This window comes from Myxocyprinus asiaticus, chromosome 49 (genome assembly GCF_019703515.2).
Source record: "Myxocyprinus asiaticus isolate MX2 ecotype Aquarium Trade chromosome 49, UBuf_Myxa_2, whole genome shotgun sequence".
In the NCBI taxonomy this organism is placed as follows: domain Eukaryota; kingdom Metazoa; phylum Chordata; class Actinopteri; order Cypriniformes; family Catostomidae; genus Myxocyprinus; species Myxocyprinus asiaticus.
This window is the reverse complement of record NC_059392.1, coordinates 26,701,270-26,718,428: the sequence shown is the minus strand read 5'-3', so window position 1 is coordinate 26,718,428 and position 17,159 is coordinate 26,701,270. Positions and strand designations below refer to the sequence as shown.

Genomic DNA, 17,159 nt, shown 5'->3' with positions numbered 1-17,159 from the left:
CAAAAAAAATAACGCAATACATTTTTTACTCAACCATAAAACAGAGAGTGAAATACATGATCACACATAAAATTCAGACATTATGCAATGTGAACCTGTCAGATGTAAAACAGCCAGTTCCTCTTGCACAGTTGTTGCATAACTTTCTCTATGAAACTGTTATTGACTGTATGAATCAAAATAGTTATTTAAACTATGCAACCATAAAGAAATTGTGCATATCAAAAAAAGGTTAGCCTGAGTCTCGCATGTTGTTACCGTTTTACTAATGAAATTATAAAGAAAAGAAAAACAAACAAAAAGTGATAAGGTCTTAAATGAGACTTAAGAGTAAAAAACAACATGACAGTTCAAGCAGCTGAAATAAATGCTGATGTCATGAATTCAAATTCTAGCACACACCATCTTTCCCCCCCAAAATTTGTGTAATTAGGTGTTAATTCCACTCCCCCCATATTACATATCTTAAAAATAATAATAATAAATTAAGATGTGCCAAATATAAAGAAAGCAGAACAGAAATGGGAAAAAAATAATTCTGTGGTTCAGAAGCAAGTTATTTCTTCTTGCCCTTGCTGGGTTTGGCTAAGAGCGCAGGATCAATCTGATCTGGAATCAGTCCTTTGACGGAGAAAAGACGAGCAGCACGCTCCTGCAGTGTTCCTCCACACTTCATCCCTCGCTCCATCAGCTCGTTCTTCAGCCTCTCCAGACCCAGAGACTCCAGCTGCTCCACCCCACTCACAGAGAGCAAATCCAATGGACCCTCCACCTACATTGGAAAAGATATCCATCAATATAGCCCATTTATACATCCAAAAACACCTGGGAATATTGATAGAACTCAGTCCATGCAATTATGGGTGAGTCAATAGTCATGTTCCCATCAAAGTTTCAAATTTAATTCATGTGGAAAATCGGAATATTTGCAAATAAAGCAGCGTTTCCAGTCCCACGTTTTTAATCAACAATGAAAATGGAAATTGAAAAACGTATCCATCTCAAGCAAGCGTATACGTTTTTTATGCACAATCTGGTGATTTTATTTCCATCTTGGTGTTTCCATTCAGCATTTTTTTTAATGCAATATCCCAAAATTTGCTTAAAGATTTGTGGATGGAATCCCAGTTAATGATGGAATTTTCATTTTTGAGTGAAATATAAATTTTTAGCGGTGCACCGATCAATTTTTGTCTTAAATCTGCAATCGGTCGATCATGCCTAGATTCACACCCGATCTTTATTCAACTGCATCATGCACAAAATCATACATGCACTGCTACTCTAACGAATGAGCACTTGCTCGGCCTTTGAAGTATGACATTGCGGCCACTGGAGGCCGAGTTATTGGCAATTCGAAGCATTTGCGGATTTAAACTTTCAGACAGGGATGGGACAGTATATTGAATTTCTATATACTGTGAAACAAACAAAAACAAAAAAAAAAAGGACAAACCATATCGCAGCAAAACTCGATATTTCAAAACCCATCAAACATCATAACCTTTCTAGCGCTTGATATTTACCCCTAGAGCGATTTTGTTTCTACACGGTTTACAGGGTTCGCACAAGGTCCTTGAAGTGCTTCTATTTAGCTTTTAGAAATTCAAGTACTGAAACACCAGGAAAATTACCTTGTTTTGATGAAGTGCTTGAAATTAAAACGTACCATTTCTTCCATGTAATGTGTGTCCAAAGATAAAATCCATGCACTTGACTTATTATTGAATAAGGTGTCTTTAATATCCTTTCTGTTCTTTACAGTCAGATAGAAAGGTAAAAAGAAATATTATTTTTAATCTCACATAGCACAGATGCCGAGAGATTTCTCTCTCGTTAATGAACCAGAACACTGTGAAGCGCTCGTTGATCTCTTACAATGACAGTACCATTTTAGCGATTGTTATAAAAATGAACGTAAACTCACTATTATATGTTTTTACTTGTAAATTGTACACATTATTTAAAACAGTGATGGCTCATATCATTATTACATACACAACTTCTTGATATAATATTAACTGATAGAATGAAGAATATTTGTATTTTTAAAAAGCTAAATTGTGATTATAATAATAACAAAATATTAAATAAATTAAATATAATTCACTTTCAACATACTTTTCAGACAGGGTCTTGTTTTGTATTTGTATTGCTTGTTGTGCACCTGATCAGCCAGTATGTACCCCACTATTTCTCTTTAAAGCTTATTTGCTTCTGATCTTTTCTTACAGAAACAGGTATATAAGAAACTCTTATTATTTCAGCTTTTAGATTGTGCATTTATATTGTGTATTAAAGAACTTTATTTTGATGAGATATCATACATTTCACACATTTCATAAAAAAACGAAACATTTTCTGTCATTTAAGAGTTAGAATATCGAATCTAGATTATATCGAATTGTGAACCTCAATATTAAGGTGCCCATTTTCAAGAGTCATTACGGTAATAATTCTGACTCGTACAGTCAGGACAAAGACTGTTTGCAAACGGGTATAAAAACGAACAACAAATAAACATGCAAACACAAATCTGAGTATACTTGATGTAACGTGAGTCACAACACTCAGATGGTGTGTGGAGAGATAGAGACAGTTTAAGAGATTATATGCACTTTCAGTTTCAGTCTCCCCAACACACACGCTCTCGGTGTTAAACAAGCGCCCTCTCAAACTCTCATCAGTCATTCCAGTGAACTCAGATAAACACACAGGCGGCCGAAAGATTGGAATAATGTTCAGATTTTGCTGTTTCAGAAGGAAATTGGTACTTTAATTCACCAAAGTGTCATTCAACTGATCACAAAGTATAGTCAGGACATTACTGATGTAAAAAACAGCACCATCACTATTGGAAAAAAGTCATTTTTGATCAAATCTAGACACTCACATCTATGGCAAGTGCTACAGGAAGTGTGGGGTGAAATGTCACCTGAGTATCTGGACAAACTGACAGCTAGAATAACAAGGATCTGTAAAGCTGTCATTGCTGCACGTGGAGGATTTTTTGATGAGAACTCTTTGAAGTAGTTTAAGAAGTTCTGAACATTGTTTTCAAATTGTAATAGTAATTTTTCACATTATTAATGTCCTGACTATACATTGTGATCAGTTGAATGCCACTTTAGTGAATAAAAGTACCAATTTCTTTCCATAAGTGCAAAATCTGTACATTATTCTAAACTTTTGGGCGCCAGTGTATATGTTGGTCACAATACTACTAAAAACAGCATTAACAGTTTAACCTTCAATAACGGCACCGCATCCTCAGGAAGCTGCTTAATAATTAAATGATTTGCATTACTACAAAACACCAAAGATGGTAAATAAATCATAGATACTAATGATTGCTCACTTAAGTGGTTTAAGAGCTTGTAATGGACATATATTTCTTATTTTTGAACACATCTCTGCTGTGTGTGATGCTCTCATTGTTTTTACTGGTTGCCAGTACAGTATGTCACAATGATCTTTGATAATGACACCAGAACTATTCATAACTGTTTTCAATTCAAATAAATGTTAGCAATTCACAATTAATGTCATTTTAATGTCATTTTTCAGATGGGGCATTAACATACAACTGCAGCATATAACTTGTAAAAGTGTTGCAGGGGGTACTTTAAAAAGAAAAATCGGTGATCAGATCGGTATGGGCTGATCACAGTGTTAAAATTTTGGTGAACGGTATCTGCCTCAAATTTCCTGATCAGTGCACCACTACTTTCAATGTTCACATCTTTGAGAAAATCAAGAGATCTCACCAGTTCCTGTGTCTGACTGCTCTCAGCTGGGCAGTTTTGTGCTTCTGGGTTTGGCATTTGTACTTTCTCCTCTTCAGTGCTCCTGCTCGGAGTATATTCCTTCTCTGCCTCCCTCTCTACCTCCTCTGTCCCATGGCTGTCTGTTGGGGTGCAGGGTGCAAGACATGAGGAGGAGCTGCTGGTGCTGCTTGGCTGGTCCTGAGGTTCAGTTCTGTGCTGACTCCTGCACGTGGAAGGCAGTAAAGCTGGTTTGGGTACATCAGAACTACAGGAAGCTCCAGAGGAAGAGGGAGATGTTTCGCTGTCACTGTCATCACTGCCTTCACCGGAGCTACCCATCTCATCCAGTCCCCCAACGCCAGTCCTATTGGATTAATTAAATCCAAATTATATCAGGAATTACTTTATGTTAGAGGTAGACTGATATATCGGTTTTACCGATTCATCAGTGCCAATAGTTGCTTTTTAGAACTATCGTAATCGGCAAAAATATTTGCTTATATTTTGTATTTTATTCCTCCGTGGCCACTGCTGGGGGATTCTGAGTTAGAACGGGTTGATTCTACAGTATAACAGCGGCCTCTATATGTGAAAAAACAATCACGGCTGAACTGCCAAAAAAAAAAAAAAAAAAGATGATAAAGTGTAGATTTATAGTGAAAAAAAGGACTTAAATATTGATCTGTTTCTCACCCACACTTATCATATCACTTCTGAAGACATGGATTAAACCACTGGAGACTTATGGATTACTTTTATGCTGCCTTTATGTGCTTTTTGGAGCTTTAAAGTTCTGGCCACCATTCACTGGCATTGTATGGACCTACAGAGCTGAAATATTCTTCTAAAAATCTTCATTTGTGTTCTGCAGAAGAAAGAAAGTCATACACATCTGGGATGACATGAGGGTGAGGAAATGATGAGAGAATTTTCATTTTTGAGTGAACTATCCTTATAAGGGGAGACAACAGGACCTTTTGTCCTGGGTCCAGGCTTGAGGGGGGCCTGGGGTGGTGGGGGCACGTTCAGCGGGAGACGTGGATATAAACACGGAGACCGTATGCAACAGTGAAAGCTGTCGAGTAGCGCATGTTGATGGAATAACTGTCCGCAGTTACTGAAATTACTATTTTGTAAGTCCCCAGTGTGTTTATAGTCAAAAGTCCCAAGTTAAGCAACAAATCTTAAGTTGAACTGGTTATTATTTGGATTTTGGTTAAACAGCAAACTGCATCTGGGATTTTATTAATTTTGGACTCTTGTATCCTCTGTGTCTGTGCCTGCCATAGTAAGGGAAGACGAAGAACCTTTTTTAACATTCTTTAAAAATATTTTTTTAAATATCAGCCAATGAATCGGTTATCTATCTTTCCTATCACCTTAGTTATCATATCAGCAAAATCCACTATTGGTCGGCCTCTACTTTCCATCTTTGAAATAGTAGTAACACATGAATTTCATACTTCAAAATCAACCCTACTCACCAGAAACATTTCCTTTTTGCTTTCTTTTGCTTGTTGGTCGGAGTCGGACGCTTGCGGCTTGGCCCCTCGTCTGCCTGCACGAGCCCACTAGTAGAAGCCTGCATGCCTAAAGAATGAAGAATTAACTACTCAACCATGACCTTTACTGTTACATGTATGTCTTAAAGTCAACAAGAGCAACACTATAATACGAATGAACCCAGTTGTCTAGGTACCTTTCAGTACGGAGTCCTCCAGTCTCTCTGAGAGGTCGTGGCACTGCTGCTCGTAATTCGTGTCAGTGAAATAATGTTTCGGCTCGGCCAGTTTCCTCTGAATTCGCTCCAAACGACGCTGCTCCTTCTCTGCCTCACGGTCCGCCTGCTTTTTCAACCACTCTGCCATTCTAAAAACACAAACATGCCAGATGTGACACATTTGTAATTATTAAAAGGACCCAAATCCACACAGCCTCCATTAATATAAGTAAATAATAAAACATGCATGCTAGAGACAAATGTAATTATCTGCATTACTCTTTCTCGTGGTTAACATCTCGCAGTCTCCTTCCACTCAGATCCCTGCAAGCCTCACGGTTGGTGGTCTTTTCAATTTGTGCACCGAGGGCCCTTAACATAGAGCCAAATCCTATGAAACAAATATTTAAAATACAATAAACAAACCTTTATTTAGAGTTTTCAATGTACAGTATATATATGGATTAATGTACTTAAGGGAATTGTCCCGGTCAAATACAAATCTACTTTTCTCATATACTGATTCTCAAACAGAATCAATCTAGATGTCTATGTAGAGTTAATGTGTTATGGAAATGACTGGTTACCTCCTTTTCCCCCATATAACCGAGGCTCCACACGGTACAGCACTCCAGTCTGAAGCAAATCATTACTGTGAAATATGCGGCCATTACTCTTCACGTAGAAATCTGTGAAAGAGGCTCCCTGAGAGGAAAACACACATTTTAAGTCTTATTTATTCATCATCAGACCAACTTATTAAATAATAATCACCACCGAGTTCAGAACACATTAATGGATGTTTTAATCACTTTAATCACTGATTAACTTACCTCTTTAGAGGTGAAATGATCGATCAGATTACTGACAGTCGAGCCCGCAGCGATAGTTACATTAGTAAATCTCAAATGAGGTGAAATCACAAACAGCTCCATGTTTTCTTCTCCTCCGTTGTGTTGTCGCAGATGTGCGTATAAAGTTCATACGGAACTACGGAAGCCGAGAGATACTAAAAACAACATACGGAACTACGGAAGCCGAGAGATACGAAAAAACATTCCAATGTCTAAAGCATAAATTACGTTTTTAAGATTTATTTTATATAAATAAATTAATATAAATTATTTGTAATGTATAAGGATGTTTTCAAGTTATTATACTTTCTAGTTTATATTTTGGTTTGGTTGTAATTTTTTTTGTATTATTATTATTTGCATGAACTTTGCAACTAATGTAGAGCTGTTCAGATTGTAGTCCAAAAACCTGAAAGAGAATTAGCAATGTCAAACCAAGGGTTCAAGGCAGTTGTGGATTTATGAGTGAAATAAGGTCTATGGTAAACATTACTTGAAGAAACGTAGACGTTTTGTTCTACAACATAAAATTACACACAATTGTACCTCAAACGTGAATCTTGAAGCTGTTGTGTGTTTTTAAGGTATCTTGCTAAAAAGTTGCTAGATAAGGACTACAACAGTTTTCCGTTTCATCAGGCACCTTCACACAGATTTTTGTGGTATTTGTAGTCCTTATTCAGCAACTTGTTAGCAAGCATAATTTTTTTTTTAAATGTATGTTTGGAGTATGACTGTGTAATTTATGTTTTTAATGTCTCAGAGTTATGTTTACCACAGACCTTATTTTACTCATAAATCCAAAACTGCCATTATAAAAACCCACTGGAAATGCTGCCTTCACGTGCTATCGGAATTATCGTAAATACGAGTTTCCCACTCGGAAGTTGTACACGAATGACCCCTCAGGTCGTAATTACGACTGGGAAACTCGGTACCCGCAAAGCTCCCCAACAACATGATGCTGCCACCCCCATGTTTCACGGTTGGGATGGTGTTCTTCGGCTTGCAAGCCTCACCCTTTTTCCTCCAATCATAACGATGGTCATTATGGCCAAACAGTTACAATTTTTGTTTCATCAGACCAGAGGACATTTCTCCAAAAAGTAAGATCTTTGTCCCCATGTGCACTTGAAAACTGTAGTCTGGCTTTATGGCAGTTTTGGAGCAGTGGATTCTTCCTTGCTGAACAGCCTTTCAGGTTATGTCAATATAGGACTCGTGTTTCTGTGGATATAGATACTTGTCTACCTGTTTCCTCCAGCATCTTCACATGATCCTTTGCTGTTGTTTTATACTTGTGTACTATTGTTTGTACAGATGAACGTGGTACCTTCAGGCATTTGGAAATTGCTCCCAAGGATGAACTGAGCCTTTAAGCTGCTTAAAGGCACAGTTAACTTAGTGTATGTAAACTTCTGACCGACTGGAATTGTGATATAGACAATTAAAAGTGAAACAAACTATTTGTAAACAATTGTTGAAAAATTACTCATGTCATGCACAAAGTAGATGTCCTAAATGACTTGCCAAAACTATAGTTTGCTAATATGAAATCTGTGGAGTGGTTAAAAAATGAGTTTTAATGACTTAAACCTAAGTGTATGTAAACTTCTGACTTCAACAATATATATATATATATATATATATATATATATATATATATATATATATATATATATATATATTAGCATCTGCCATTAAAATACCAAAATTAGGTTCGCCATAAATTTGGCAATGGCAAGTTCTCAGACTATGGTTACTAGGTGATTTATACTATATAGAGAGAAGAGATGTAGGCAGAAGTCAAATTTGTCCTTTATTTTAATTTTATATTAAGATGCACAGCATAATAAAAGAATCTAGTGGAGAAAAATTCTCTAAATGTTCAAGCTTGAATGTTCGATTTACTTTTAATATATTTGATTAATAATTGAACATTAAATCACAGTGATAAAAGCTAAATCATACCATTGACTAAACCTCTATAAATAAAATTGTTATTGGAATGTTTAGACACAAAGGCATAAGTGGTGCATAAAGGCAAAGTTAAACTACCCTCATCAAATACACTGCATTATATATAGTATTCTAGGTACAATAACACAGAGTTAGTGTCATGCAGTTCATTACAAATTAATGCAGTTTTAATTTGCTCTCTGAAATGATGCAATAAATATTTCCATAACTGCAATTACATCTATGAAATGATATCATCATGGTCAGTTTAGTGGTGTAGAATACATCTTGCATAATGAGGATGTCCCTTCTTTTTTAGGCAAAAGCATAAGTGTATAATGGCTGTAAAGCTGTAGTTTTTGAGTGTTGATGTGTCTTTCCTTTCCAGTAGAGCATAATATGAATTTCACCAAACATCAACCACACATGCTCATGTACAGCCACTGTAGAAGAGAGGAAGAGAGGCAGTGAATCCAATTTATTTATGGACAGTTTCTAATGCATACATAATTGTCTCTGATATGTAGATGCAAATGTCCTAAAGTCAAAATGAAACAGCCTTTGCAACTTATTTTATTTTGTAATATGATGTACTAAAATTTTTTTGGATGGGACATGACTTTATCCATCAGAAATTAATTGGATCATGAAAAGTGGGTATTTCATACCAGAATGGAGCCATTGTGGACAATGTTGGGTGTATCCAATAACAAAGTAATTAGTTACTGTAATCTTATTACTTTTAAGTAAAAAAGTAGTGTAACATTACATTTTAAAGTCCTGTAATCAGATTACAGTTACTGACTTTCAATTAAACTAATTGTTTTTAAGTATATTAATTGATTAATATGTATAATACATTTAAAATCAGAATTCATATGTCCTGTACATGTGTTAGCATTTCTGTGACAGCTGAAGAGTGCGACAATGAATCAGGAAATATAAATATTTTGAATTTGAGCGAAAAACCAAAAACTTGGCCAGGAAAAGTGATTTAAAATGTAGCTTAAAAGTAAAATAATTATGTTGGCTTCAGAAAGCCAACATACTGATATTCTATTTAAACTTATTATTATTATTATTTTTATTATTCCAAGACTAAAATGTCTGACTCTAACTCCTCCTAGAGCTTTTAAGCTACATGCACCAAACTCGGCCCAGACCTTCAGACTGATCTGACTCGGATTGCTATATCTTTTCTAACTGATCGGACTGATTTTAAATTGACTCCCATTCAAGGTGTGAAAACTTTTCCTTGTAATAACTCCTTTAGAGGATTCAATCTACTTACTATCACTCCACCACTCATACTTTTTATCTATCACACCATCACTTTCTTTTTCTATCTTTACATCACTCTTTTTAGTCTTTCTTTCACTCTATCACTTTAACACCCTAGCAACTGCATACAACCTAGCAACCATTAAGTGCACCCTAGCAACCAAAACCCATTGACTGCCATTCAAAAAGGCTGAGTGTGGTATCTTCAGATCAGAATGTCCTACAGACATGAGAGTTGGCTTGTTTGAATTGGGTGAGCAATCAATCTTCAAGTATCATCATGGAAACTACTGAGCCATGCCCTAGTAACCATTTAGAGCACCCTAGCAACCAAACCCCATTGACTTCCATTTAAAATCGCTTAGATGGGTATTTCAGGATCAGAATATCGTAGAGACTTCATTGTTGGCTTGTATGACTCAGAACAGCAAGCAGCCTGCTTGGTATCTCACTGGCAACTGCCTAGCAACCAAGTAACAAATCACATATCTCTGCACCAGAACATCATGGAGACTTCAGGGTTGACTTATTTCACTCAGGATGGCAAGGAGCCATGTTAAGTATCACCTTGGTAACTGCCTAGCAACCAGATGGGGTTACCCTAGCAACCATGTAACAAATCACATATCTCTGCACCAGAACATTGTAGAGACTTCAGGGTTGACTTATTTCACTCAGGATGGCAAGGAGCCATGTTAATTATTACCCTGGTAACTGCCTAGCAACCAGATGGGGTAACCCTAGCAACCAAGTAACAAATCACATATCTCTGCACCAGAACATCATAGAGACTTCCAGGTTGACTTATTTCACTCAGGATGGCAAGGAGCCTTGAGAAGTATCACCCTGGTAACTGCTTAACAACCAGATGGGGTTACCCTAGCAACCAAGTAACAAATCACATATCTCTGCACCAGAATATCGTAGAGACTTCCGGGTTGACTTATTTCACTCAGGATGGCAAGGAGCCTTGATAAGTATCACCCTGGTAACTGCCTAGCAACCAGATGGGGTTACCCTAGCAACCAAGTAACAAATCACATATCTCTGCACCAGAATATCGTAGAGACTTCCGGCTTGACTTATTTCACTCAGGATGGCAAGGAGCCATGTTAAGTATTACCTTGGTAACTGCCTAGCAACCAGATGGGGTTACCCTAGCAACCAAGTAACAAATCACATATCTCTGCATCAGAACATCGTAGAGACTTCTGGTTTAGTTCATTGGACTCAGGGTAGCAAGAAGCCTTTTGAGTAGCACTGTATTAATTGCATAGCAACCAGATGGGGTTACCCTGGCAACGAAGTAACAAATCACATATCTCTGCATCAGAACATCGTAGAGACTTCTGGTTTAGTTCATTGGACTCAGGGTAACAAGAAGCCTTTTGAGTAGCACCTTGGTAACTGCCTAGCAACCAAATGGGGTTACCCTAGCAACCAAGTAACAAATTATATATCTCTGCACCAGAACATTGTAGACAATTCTGGTTTCGTTAATTTGACTCAGGGTAGCAAGAAGCCTTTTGAATAGCACTGTATTAACTGCATAGCAACCAGATGGGGTTACCCTAGCAACAAAGTAACAAATCACATATCTCTGCACAACAACAACATAAAGACTTCTGGTTTTGTTCACTGGACTCAGGGTAGAAAGGAGCCTTTTGAGTATCACCTTGGTAACTGCCTAGCAACCAAATGAGCTATCTATCTATCTATCTATCTATCTGATAGACTGAATGATCTTATAATCTATAAACTTTGAACTTTTAAAACTTGTAACTACTTCAAATTAAAACCTTCAAACTTCAAGCTTTTACAGCTACTTCAAACTTTCATGCTAGGCTTTCTCAAGCCAACATCAAAGTTTGTCTTGACAAACTTTTTTATCTAGTTTGTAATGTGATTACTTTTTAGACAAAGTAATCAGAAAAGTACTTGGACTACTTTTTTACATGAACGTTTATCGGCATTAAAATTACTACAACTACAAGAGTAGCCTAACTGTGATTTCTTGACTTTTAGTCAATAAGAAATAAGTTTTAGTTAGTATACTTCAAACAGGTCTTAACTACATATCCCACCATTTTGAAAGACTTTTAGGACACTTAAAAGCTAAGAGAAGACAGAAAACTCACCTCATTGATATTCAGCTCTGCAACCCCTTTTCCTTCCCTGTCCAGCTCTGTAAAAGCCTCTGTTTGAGAAGAAATGTTTATTAAGAGGTTTTAGTTGAATTTTAGAAAACAGCGTTACTATAGCAGACTGAGGCGTTGACATCAAAATGTAAATGACGTACTGAACATAGCCTCCAGTTTGACCAGGCAACAGACAAAGTTGTCAAAGTCAATCGTTTCTCCATTGGAATATCGAGCCACCAGTATCTGATGCAACTTGTTATTGAGCTTGAAGCCTGAGGACAAGAAGAAATAAATAAAAGACTATGTGTTTCCAGACTTTCAAACCAGAAACAAACTAGTCTGTCCACACACATGCCCAAAGATGATGTGATTTACAGATCTGCACTTTCACATAATAAACTTTAAAACCATGTATTACCTGCTGACTCCACAGCCAGACGCATCTCGTAAGAGCTCATGGTGCCAGATCTATCCAGATCAAATTGTCTGAAAATGCCCTGCAAATGAGAAATATAAAAATTAGTTTGGGTTACCATGCTGCCCACTATGGACCTAAGTCAGAGTAGAAGCCATATTTCCCACAAATGTAAACAAAGAGAGAACTACAGGGAATACAGCACAGAATAGCCTAGAGTATGGTCTGTTTAATATGTGTTCTTTTAAAAAAAAAAGATAGACAATAGACAACATAATCATGAGTTGGAAAACATGGGTTGTTAAAATTAAGCCCAAAGTATATTCGGTTTTGATGCGAATGCTTAGCGTCTGCATACAGTCAAACATGGGCCTGTCAAAGTATACTGCATATGACTGTGCATGCATACACTTGCTGTTGGTGCATGTGCGCTACGACTGCTTTGAGAGACTGGACTATTTCTCCTCAGGAGTTTAGACACATACAAAGATACATAAAGTTTATATTCTTCAGACTCGAGTTATACAAATGCAGGTATCTCCTGACCTTGCATACACGCGCTCTTGATTTGCACATCCACTGTTGTTGTTTCCACATTCGTCTCCTGATGTTTACCGGCGATTACATCTTCTTGTAGTGCTTCTTCATGACAGCAATGGCTCAAAAGTGAGTGTTACAAAGTTATTTTTACTCCGCACTCTATCGTCCTATATTGCTTTTATATTTTTTGGGTGCGTCGATTTTATACAATGAGGAAGGTCTGTGCACCGAAATGTCTGTGTCTATTCCCCCAAAAAGTTATATAATAAAAACAACAGTAGTTTATAATTGGAGTGCGGATCATCCCTTCAAATGCGAGTATTCCAGGCACATTCGCACACTGCGTGGTTAGAAAAATCGGGCTGCGAGCGTTCAGTGCTCGAACACTCTGGAGATGACAACATTTGTGTCATGCGTCCTGTACGCAGATGCTCAGCGTTCACGTCTGACCGAAGTATACTTTGGGCTTAAGATGTAACTAGAGCCAGGGTCAGACATTGGAGCAAAAATGTCACAGAAAGTGACAAAAGTTCCCATGTACCCTGAAATCAACACCATATTGCCAATTAACTGACAAGCAGCATCCCCAACAGACACCTTTGCATAAATTTAAATGAGTTTATCTTTCTCTGTGAAGCTACTGATATCCAAGACCAGGTCCCTTGGAAACCAGGAAGTTATTGCGTTCACATAAACAATGGTGAGAACAAATCGGTGGTTGTATTTTCGCCCTAAAATGAAGTTTTTACGTCCCTGATGGTTAGGTTTAGGGTTGGGGTTTGGGTTAGGGATAGGGTTAATAAAATAAACATTCCTGTTGACTGTATTTCATCATTTACAAGTAACAATACAACTCGCTTTTGGACACCATGTGGACATTCCACCTCATCAACACTTCCAGCTTCAGCCACTGGGGGCAGTGATTCGAATTTCAGAAAAAAGACAGATTTCAGCACAGAACTTTCCAGCTCCTGTCGCCAAATTCACAGTGTGATCAGTTAATAGCCATAATTGTTCAAATTGAGGATATTTTTGGCCATATTTAACATTAATAAATGGCATGCTCTGTGTTTACAAAAAATATGCCCCCATAAAGAGTGTGGTGGTGGCGTAGTGGGCTAAAGCACATAACTGGTAATCTGGTAACTAGTAAAAGGTTGCTGGTTCGATCCCCACAGCCACCACCATTGTGTCCTTGAGCAAGGCACTTAACTCTAGGTTGCTCCAGGGGGATTGTCCCTGTAATAAGTGCACTGTAAGTTGCTTTGGATAAAAGCGTCTGCCAAATGCATAAATGTAAATAAAGGCAAAAAAAAAAAAAAAAAAAAAAATGCCACTGAAAATCGATTTCAGGGGGAAAATATTCACACTTAATAAACTGCCTTTGCCCTTAAAATGGCATAACCCACTGAAAAGCCATGTTTACATTCACATCACATTACATGTGCCATGCTGACTGAGGTCCATATGATTTAATAGCAGTTTATGAGTAATGCAGCAGTCAGTTCCTCACCAGCCACTTTCTGATTTTATTCCACAGAATCTGAAACTCCAAAAATCCCAGTCGTGCACTACCATCTTTCTGAGAGTCAGATAAGTTAAAGCATTTAATGAAAAAAAAAAATAAAAAATAAACTTTTATAAACATTATCTTTTTACTGTCACGATTTGGCACTACTTGATAGGAACAGTAAAAGTTGCTTTCAAAAGTTAAACTAGAACAATGCTGAGATTAACTGAGGAAGGATACATCCATCAGGCTGACCATACACCTACACGACTCCATACTGAACCCATCTGTCTTAAGATCCTTGTCTGAAGAACACAGAAGAGCATAGATATTTCTCAAGAATTACTCACAGACATAGACTGGACAAAATGAATGAAACATCAGGCAAGCTTACGTTTGCACACCACTCTGTTCAGAATAGTCCTGAGCTCATGAACTGAAATCTCCATGTCCTGAAAGACAGAAAGTGTTTAGATCAGGTTTAATCTAATGAAATACACATTGTGATATGTTCTATTATCAACACAAACCAAAAGAGATAGATACATACCTCGCCTGACAGCTGAGCAAACATTGCTTTAAAAGAATCATCAATGTCCGCTTCTGAAATCTCCTCCTATAGATAAAATTACATTATATTTACATATATTACAATTATATTGTTATTTTATAGTATACTACTATAAAAGAAAATACATTCTTACTTCTTCATCCAGGTTAAATGAAATCTCATCATCCATCTCTCTAAATATGACATAAAAAAGCAAAACTACATTTTTCTCCAGTAAAATTATACTGCACATTATAGTAATTCCACACTACTAGTCCAAAAAAACATAAAGTGCCAAAATCAATAAACATTTAATGAAGTATTTGTCTTTGTACCACTTTTGGTTTATTTTTGTTGAATAGCCGAATCACTCACTGTGTTTCTGACTGTTTCTCTGTGAAGACTCTCAGGACGAAGTCGGCCTCTTTTCCAGGCTCAAATGTGGAGGGGACGATGAGGTACTCGCCCGGAGGCAGCTTGAGCCGCGCACTCACCTCACGCAAGTTAATGAACGTATCTGAGCGCGCACAAGACGATTTATGCAAGAAGAAGTCCTTCTTGAGGTGAACGCTTTGGGAACCACGAAACTAAAACAAAAGAAATGGGTGCTAAAGTTTAGTCATACCATTATGTATGTGTTTTTTTATGTAGTTTAAATGTAAATGTACTGTAGCTTGTTATTAACAATTTTTATTGATTCCATTCAACAAATTAAATAAACATCACAGAAAATGCGGAATCAAATAATGTACAATTAAACCCTTCCCCCCAAACATCCCCACCCGACACAAACACTCACCCCAGTGGTCATAAATATTTGAAAAAAAAAACAAAACAAAAAAAAAACCACGCACACACACAAAAAAAAAAAAAAAAAAATATATAAAAAGCATATTTTTAAAAGACAATCAAATTGCACACACATATTTAAACTAGAGATCCCTCTCCACTACCCCTCTCCAAAAGCCTTCCAAAAAGGCCAAATATCTGCCCCATTTCCTATCAAATAACCCCAGATTTCCCAGCCTTCTATACATCCCTTCCTCAAAGGCTGCCACCCTCCCCATCTCCGAGCACCATTCATGAAATGAGGGTGCTCCAACCGACCTCCAACCCCTTAAAATAACCTGTCTGGCGATCATGACGCTCGTTAGGACCCAGCTCTTTATGTGCAGATTTTCAATTTCGATGACCACCCCATCGCCCAAAATACAGAGTCTGGGGCAAACTGAAAGCCGAGTGCCCAATACATCACATATAAGACTCTGAACTTTCAACCAGAACTCCTGGATCTCAACACACCCCCAAAAGACATGAGTTATGTCTCCAACCTCTGATTGACATCATCAGCAGGTGGGTGTGTCTTTAAGACCAAGCCTATACAATCTGAGGGGGTCCAATAAAATCGATGTATAATCTTAAATTGCATAAGGTGCACCCTTGCATCTCTAGATGCAGACTTGACATTTTTTAGGATCCTAGCCCACACCCCCTCCTCCAATGTCAAGTTTAGATCTTTCTCCCATAATTTTTTGAGAGAATTCAAAGTTCCGTCCCCCAGACTCTGAATTAGCAGGGAGTAATACACTGATGCCTCACGACCTTTTCCAAAAGCAGTAATCACCACTCCCAGAGTATCTGCTGCACTGGGTGGGGCTGTAAATACTTATAAAACTGAGATCTGGGAATGCCAAAATGTTGAACCAAATTTTCAAAAGTTCTCAATACTCCACTCTCATATAGGTCACCAAGTGTAGTAACCCCCCTCACAATCCAGTCTGACCAACAGAAAGGGGACTTATTAATACATAGTTTAGGGTTCTGCCATATGCTTGAGGCTACATTTAAATAAATGTCTGAATTAAACACTCTGGACACTTTTGTCCATATCGAGTGCAAATGTAAAATAATGGGGTGTGACTTAACCTCTCCAGCTAGTTTAATCAAAAGGCTTTGTGGCGAGATGGGGAAAGAACTTCCTGTTCAATACAAAAACAGGGAGGGGCTCTCTCAGGTGGAAGCGACCAATGAGCCAAATGTCTGATACCGAACGCATAATAATAAAACAAAATCTTAGGTAGGCCTAGCCCACCTTTGTCAATCAGCCTATGTAACTTATTGAAATTTAACCTGGCACACTTACCATTCCAAATGAAGGACTTCGCTATGCTATCAAATTGCTTGAAATAAGAGGGGGACATCTACAGGGAGAGATTGTAGCAGGTAGTTAAATTTTGGAATACAATTCATTTTAATAACATTAATCTTCCCAATCATAGATACATTTAATGAAGCCCACCTGTCCTCATCATTCGAAAACCTTTTTTATTAAGGGATCAAAATTAACTCTAAATCAGACAAATTTGCTGGGAATAAAATTCCCAAATACTTAATGCCCTGTTTGGGCCACTGGAAGGCGCCC

General features: G+C 37.5%; 2 protein-coding genes across 2 annotated transcripts in view; both read right to left on the bottom strand.

Annotated features, from left to right (window-relative positions):
- Nucleotides 1-9: 9 nt before the first annotated feature.
- LOC127438526 (replication stress response regulator SDE2-like) lies at nt 10-6,475 on the bottom strand. The gene is made up of 7 exons (XM_051694170.1): nt 6,321-6,475; nt 6,075-6,192; nt 5,767-5,878; nt 5,467-5,636; nt 5,252-5,357; nt 3,768-4,131; nt 10-772 (listed from the first exon to the last, which is right to left on the bottom strand). The coding sequence occupies exons 1-7, from the start codon at nt 6,420-6,422 to the stop codon at nt 557-559; spliced, it is 1,188 nt and encodes a 395-aa protein (XP_051550130.1). The 5' UTR covers nt 6,423-6,475; the 3' UTR covers nt 10-556.
- A 1,672-nt stretch (nt 6,476-8,147) lies between these two features.
- Nucleotides 8,148-17,159, bottom strand: part of LOC127438535 (calpain-1 catalytic subunit-like) — a 42,340-nt gene continuing 33,328 nt past the window's right edge. The window contains exons 14-23 of the mRNA XM_051694180.1: nt 15,113-15,324; nt 14,892-14,931; nt 14,738-14,803; nt 14,582-14,639; nt 14,428-14,492; nt 14,191-14,259; nt 12,141-12,219; nt 11,881-11,994; nt 11,720-11,778; nt 8,148-8,743 (exon numbers count right to left, since the gene is read on the bottom strand). Of these exons, the coding sequence (XP_051550140.1) occupies nt 8,717-8,743; nt 11,720-11,778; nt 11,881-11,994; nt 12,141-12,219; nt 14,191-14,259; nt 14,428-14,492; nt 14,582-14,639; nt 14,738-14,803; nt 14,892-14,931; nt 15,113-15,324 (789 nt within the window). The 3' untranslated portion in view covers nt 8,148-8,716. The remainder of the gene's footprint in view (nt 8,744-11,719; nt 11,779-11,880; nt 11,995-12,140; nt 12,220-14,190; nt 14,260-14,427; nt 14,493-14,581; nt 14,640-14,737; nt 14,804-14,891; nt 14,932-15,112; nt 15,325-17,159) is intronic.

Excerpts from the sequence above, each read along its gene's own strand:
- LOC127438526 (XM_051694170.1), bottom strand. The coding sequence starts at position 6,422 with ATGGAGCTGTTTGTGATTTCACCTCATTTGAGATTTACTAATGTAACT. Across the intron at positions 6,193-6,320 it reads ATCATTTCACCTCTAAAGAG|GGAGCCTCTTTCACAGATTT; the intron begins GTAAGTTAATCA and ends TTTTCCTCTCAG. Across the intron at positions 5,879-6,074 it reads GTTATATGGGGGAAAAGGAG|GATTTGGCTCTATGTTAAGG; the intron begins GTAACCAGTCAT and ends TTTGTTTCATAG.